Source organism: Scomber japonicus, chromosome 11 (genome assembly GCF_027409825.1).
Source record: "Scomber japonicus isolate fScoJap1 chromosome 11, fScoJap1.pri, whole genome shotgun sequence".
In the NCBI taxonomy this organism is placed as follows: domain Eukaryota; kingdom Metazoa; phylum Chordata; class Actinopteri; order Scombriformes; family Scombridae; genus Scomber; species Scomber japonicus.
Window position 1 is genome coordinate 1,462,262 of NC_070588.1, and position 6,000 is coordinate 1,468,261.

The 6,000-nt window shown below is 44.1% G+C and overlaps 1 protein-coding gene across 1 annotated transcript in view; it reads right to left on the bottom strand.

Annotated features, from left to right (window-relative positions):
- The window catches only part of LOC128368126 (contactin-associated protein-like 5), an 82,684-nt gene extending 76,884 nt beyond the window's left edge, over nt 1-5,800 (bottom strand). The window contains exon 1 of the mRNA XM_053328877.1: nt 5,660-5,800. Coding sequence (XP_053184852.1) covers nt 5,660-5,785 — 126 coding nt within the window. The 5' untranslated portion in view covers nt 5,786-5,800. The remainder of the gene's footprint in view (nt 1-5,659) is intronic.
- Between the last annotated feature and the right edge of the window lie 200 nt (nt 5,801-6,000).

A 6,000-nucleotide genomic window follows, 5' to 3' on the forward strand; every position in this document is an offset into this window, starting at 1 on the left:
TACATAAATACGCAAACATCTGCATTATACTTCTCCTTTCACCTTAATTAATGGTGTTTCCTAAAGGGGGCAATGTGTCAAACCTGGCAACGCAGCACACTTACTGCACTGTTTACAACACTGTCACACGCTAGCAGCTAGGCTACGTTAGCTCTGCTAGCCAGTGTGAGCTGCAAGCACAAAATGGATCTATTACTAATTTTAAAAAAAGGGTCAAAACCAGACGGACAGAGACACAGAGTTGTAAACACAGACTGAATAAAAGAAACGGACGTAACAACCGTGACATCACCCATTGGTTTGTGGACTGCTGCTCGGAAGCCAATAGTTTCTAATCTAGGCAGCGCCATCTTGACAATTTCAGGTGCATGCTGGGAAAAATAAAAACATGGATTCTACTTATATGGGCATGAGGCGGAGCCATGGACGGAGCGGGGAGGTTGCTATGGTTACGAGGGCTGGATCTGGAGGACATTGGTCAATCAACCTGTCAATCAGGACGTAGCCACGCCCTAATGCATACCCTGCTTTATCGTCACATATAAAATCAGGGAGGCCAAAATGTCCCAAATGAACATCATACTGCATTGAAGAAGCATTTTAGCTGATAGACTGTACCTCAGTAGTTTGGTAACTTGATCCACTTCTGAGTCCATGTTTCAGGCCCATAGCGCTGTTGGCTAGTTGTGAGGGAAGAGCTCAGTTTATAGATTTTGGTGAATTTATAGTGACATTTAAAAAGTCCCAAAAACCCAAAATACAAGACGATCCCACTTTTTCACAGCCACTCACAGAGACACATTTAAAATCTGCACTGTGTACTGGAGCTTCATGAGTGTGAGAGTGGAGGGACACACACACACACACACACACACACACACACACACACACACACACACACACACACACACAGTAATTGGCTGTTTGGGGTGAGTAAACACAGACAAGCCCAGCAGTCAAATTTCATGATTACACTAATGATGTGAGGCAAAAATGACCTTTGATTTCTGTGTGAGCAACGTTACAGCAACAACGCCCACAGACGTGTTCTATAAAAACATGTCTGACCTGAGTCAGTAGATTTCAGAGCTCTTCTGGGTTTATATATTATAAAAACATGTCTGACCTGTCACCCTGCAGAGACTCATCAGTGACTCTGCAGCTCCTCTCAGTTTTACCCAGCTTCATTTCAGCTCATTGTTTCTCTATCCGGCTGCAACTTTACTGTTCTGGTTCAGTCTCAGCGCTCTAACAGTCTGAACCAACCAAATCCAGAGAGCCCAGAGCTCTGAGATCTACTGACTCAGGTCAGCTAGTTGAGCCCAGAGCTCTGAGATCTACTGACTCAGGTCAGATAGTTGAGCCCAGAGCTCTGAGATCTACTGACTCAGGTCAGATAGTTGAGCCCAGAGCTCTGAGATCTACTGACTCAGGTTAGATAGTTGAGCCCAGAGCTCTGAGATCTACTGACTCAGGTCAGATAGTTGAGCCCAGAGCTCTGAGATCTACTGACTCAGGTCAGATAGTTGAGCCCAGAGCTCTGAGATCTACTGACTCAGGTCAGATAGTTGAGCCCAGAGTTCAAACTAAACATGATGAAGCAGCTTTTACACAACTGGAACAAACTAGCAGCAGAACTGAAATCATTTTTAAATCCAGGTTAAAAACATTTCTCTTCTCCTGAGCTTATGATTGAGCTCTTTTAAAGCACTTTACATTTTAATCTTTCATTTGCACTCAATGTCCTTTTAATGATTTTAAAGCTAATTATTATTTTATGCTGCAATCTTATATTTAATGCTCTATTCTTCCTATTTTTCTGCACTTTGTTTTTATTTTTTAATATTGTCAGTGGGGTAGGAGGGGATTTAATTGTATGTTTTAATGTTTTTTGTTTCCAATTCTTACTGTTAAATGTTTGTTTTATGTAAAGCACATGGAGTTGTCATATGAAATGCTGTGTATAAATAAAGCTTCCTTGTCATAGTGAGGTAAATATGATCATGGACGGCAGACTGGAAGCTTCAGTCTGCTCTTACAGCTTTTCACAGCCATCAGACTGCTCTCATTTTATTCTGTTTTTCAGAGCTAAAGGTTGAGACTAATTGTTAGGGGGGGGGGGGCGTCTGCTGAGAGCCAGCAGTCATCTCTCTCATTAGTCCCCTTCAGCTCAGGTAGCAGCACTGAGCCGTTACCTGTGAACTTCACTTGTTAAAATGCCAGACGGACGTCAATTAGAGCGAGCCAAAGGTCTGGGTGGAGGCTGAGGTCGGCCGGCTCGGCGGAGCTTCATCACACGCCTCACTAATTAGCTGCCGTTCATCTGACCGCCTGCTTTTTGCTTTTTTCTGTTAAATTCACACGTGGACGAGAAAGAGTCATTAAAATAATATCAGTCCAGTTTTCAGAGGACTGATGCCAGTTTAGAGTCAGTCACAGCTGCAGGCACAAGACTTCAGCTGGAGGTCAAGTTAGGTTAAAGTAAGGCCTTCCTTCTTCCTCCCTTCCATCCTTCCTTCCTTCCTTCCTCCCTCCTTCCTTCTTTCCTCCCTCCCATCCTTCCTCTCTCCTTTCCTTCCTTCCTTCTTCCTCCCTTCCATCCTTCCTTCCTTCCTTCCTCCCTCCTTCCTTCTTTCCTCCCTCCCATCCTTCCTCTCTCCTTTCCTTCCTTACTTCTTCCTCCCTTCCATCCTTCCTCCCTCCCTTCCTTCCTTCCTCCCTTCCATCCTTCCTCCCTCCCTCCCTCCTTTACTTCCTTCTTCCTCCCTCCCATCCTTCCTCTCTCCTTTCCTTCCTTCCTTTTTCCTCTCTTCCATCTTTCCTCCCTCCCTCCTTTCCTTCCTTACTTCATCCTCCCTTCCATCCATCCTCCCTCCCTCCTTTCCTTCCTTCCTCCCTCCCTTCCATCTTTCCTCCCTCCCTCCTTTCCTTCCTTCCTCCCTCCCTTCCATCTTTCCTCCCTCCCTCCTTTCCTTCCTTACTTCTTCCTCCCTTCCATCCATCCTCCCTCCCTCCCTCCTTTCCTTCCTTACTTCTTCCTCCCTTCCATCCATCCTCCCTCCCTTCTTCCTCCCTTCCATCCTTCCTCCCTCCTTTCCTTCCTTCCTCCCTCCCTTCCATCCTTCCTCCCTCCCTCCCTCCTTTCCTTCCTTCTTCCTCCCTTCCATCCTTCCTTCTTCCTCCCTTCCATCCTTCCTCCTTCCCTCCTTTCCTTCCTTCCTTCTTCCTCCCTTCCATCCTCCCTTCCTCCCTCCTTTCCTTCCTTGACTCGAGGACAACAGGAGGGTTAATAGAAATGTGATGGTGATTATGATTTAGGGGCCAAATGATCCCAAAACTAATAAAATGGAGGAGGAAACGATTTTTAATAATAAAGAGATAGCGCTCAATAACAAAGGTTTTATTTTGAAAAGCTCAGACAGGAAGCAGCTGCAGCTCTGTTAGTTTGACAGAAGCTGAAACACAGTGAAATGTTTTAAGTTTCCAGCCTGCGTCAGACGATGCTGAGTTTACTGACTCATCATTAAAAACCAGGAAGTGATGTGTGAACTGTCGTCATGGTAACCAGCTCAGCAGAAGTAAGGAAGGAAAGAAAGGAATAAGGAGGGAGGGAGGAAGGAAAGGAGGAAGGATGGAAGGATGGAAGGAGGAGGGAGCAAAGAAAGAGGGGAGGAGGGGAAGAAGGAAGGAAAAATTAAAGAAATAGGGAAGAAGGAAGGAAAGAAGGAAGGAAGGAAAGAAGGAACAGTCAAAAGAGAGACAGGGTCAATTTGACCCGGGAGGCATTAATCCAGACAGGAGGGTTAATCCTTATTTAAGCTTTCAGAGAGTTTCATTTCTTGTTTTGATGAGGAAAAAACTATTATTATAAAACTACTATATTTTTTGACATTGTGGATGAATATGGGTCAAATATAGTTAATCAAATTTCAGACAGAAAGAAAAAAAAGTATTTTTTACTTATTTGAGATGTAAAAATTGGTCAAATTTGACCCTTAACCGTATGTAAGGGTTAAACATATCTAAATGTATTTCCTGTTGAGTCTCTTGTGTGAGGAACTGTAATCTCATGATGCTTGTGGTGCTGATTTGAGCGTGTGGTTGAGTCATTGCAGCGTAGTGTGGATAATACAGAGCAGTGCAGAGCAGCATGAATCATTCAGCAGCAGTGAGTTCGTCCTCGTTTCATTTCAACACAACGACTGGAAAAAAAAAAAAAAAGCCGATTGGTGGAAAAGCTGCAGACGTTGACCAGTTGGAGTTAAACAGCAGAGACGTGCAGCAGTAACTGGGCCAACACGACGCATTATAAAGAATGAATGAACTTATTCTGAGGAAACATCAAGCAGTAGGAAACAATACCAAGCTCAGTATCATTACAGTCAACTCAGACTAGCAGTGAAACAATCATTTAGTTAACTGAAATTAAAATTAAAACTACAATTTAAAAAAAAACTCCCTATGAAAAGTTGATTATTTCCAATATACTGAATGCAAATTGAATTTGCTTTGGTGGGATTATAACAGTCTTGGATATGTCAATGATGAGTAACAAGATTGATTTCCAGGGGGTTTTAGTTTATTGTCCATGTGACTCTCAGAACCAAACTGGCACAAGTACCACATTGGACAAAAGTGTCCAAAGTGTTTGATGCCATTAAAAAGGCATATGAGATTTTTTTTTTCATTTTGTTTTTGCATGCATCTTCTAATCCACTTCTCCTCTATTGATCCAAACCATTGATTTAATTCATGCAAATTGAATTTGGTTTGGAGGGATTATAACAGTCTTGGATATGATGTCATTGATGAGTAACAAGATTGATTTCTAGGTTGTTGTTTTGGGGTTTTTTGGTGAACCTGACCGTCTGTGAGTGCTTTGGGACGTGGGCAGGGCTCGCAGCAGCACCCGCTGCTCGTTGAGGACAGAGTGTTACGTGCTTTCATGTCAGAGTCTCCAAAACATCAGAAAACTCTCTAATAACACCAGAAAAACTCGCTAGATCTGTCGATAGTCACCTTTGAGAAAAAAAGTCGCCAAGAAGAGTTGGAAAGTCGCCAGATTTAGCGAGAAAGTCAAGCTACAAAACTACACTCAGAAGAGTCACCCTATCCAAAGCTGTCTGTCAAGGGCTTTGAGCTCTATAAAACATTTCATCCAATCATCATACAGAAGCAGAGCGTCCGACCCGCCGATGAGTTTGTCGCATTATCCAATGAGCGTCTTATCCTGGCTTGTCCCGCCCCCAAAACAGCTGTTGGGAGAAACCTCATTGAACAGCGTTGACGCTCTGAGTCTGCGGCGGACTCTCAGTGTGTGATAGGGAAATCATGTCGGAAAATAACAGCGTCGGCAATAAACAGCTGGTTACAGGATGTCATAGTTGTAAAATTGAACGCATTCAAGTGCAGATTTGATGTAATGTAAATTATCATTTTAGTGTGAATTTAATTTAATATGACAGTTGTGACAATTTATTTGATGAAATTTTAGGGGAAGCCGAGCTTCCCTTGTTGTCTCAGAGCAATCGCCCCTGTTTGGCCCCCCCTGTCTTAACTCCTACAGTTCATTTTATTTACAGAGCTTGAATATCAACCTTTTCCTCTGATGTCACATTAAGATGACGAAGTTAGGGTTAGGGGTTCCTGATGTTCTCACCGTGACTCCGTCCTCCTGTCTGAACTCTTTCCAGGCCTGACCCGTGTCACTGTACAGCAGCAGGAAGCCGCTCACCCAGTCCGAGCTGTCGTAGCGCCCCTGTGTGGCCACGGCCGTCACCTCCATCCGGTCCCTGAGGTCCACCTGAAGCCACGGCTCCCGGTCCGTTACCGCGGGAGACCAGCCTCCTGAAACACCACACCAATAGGTACAGGTAATCAAACTCAACTCGTGTAACTCCAGCTGAGTCATGTGATCCCTGAGTGTCAGAGAGCTCTGCATCATCAGTGGAGACACCTGACGTAATGATCAGATACATGCAGTACACATATACACCAGCA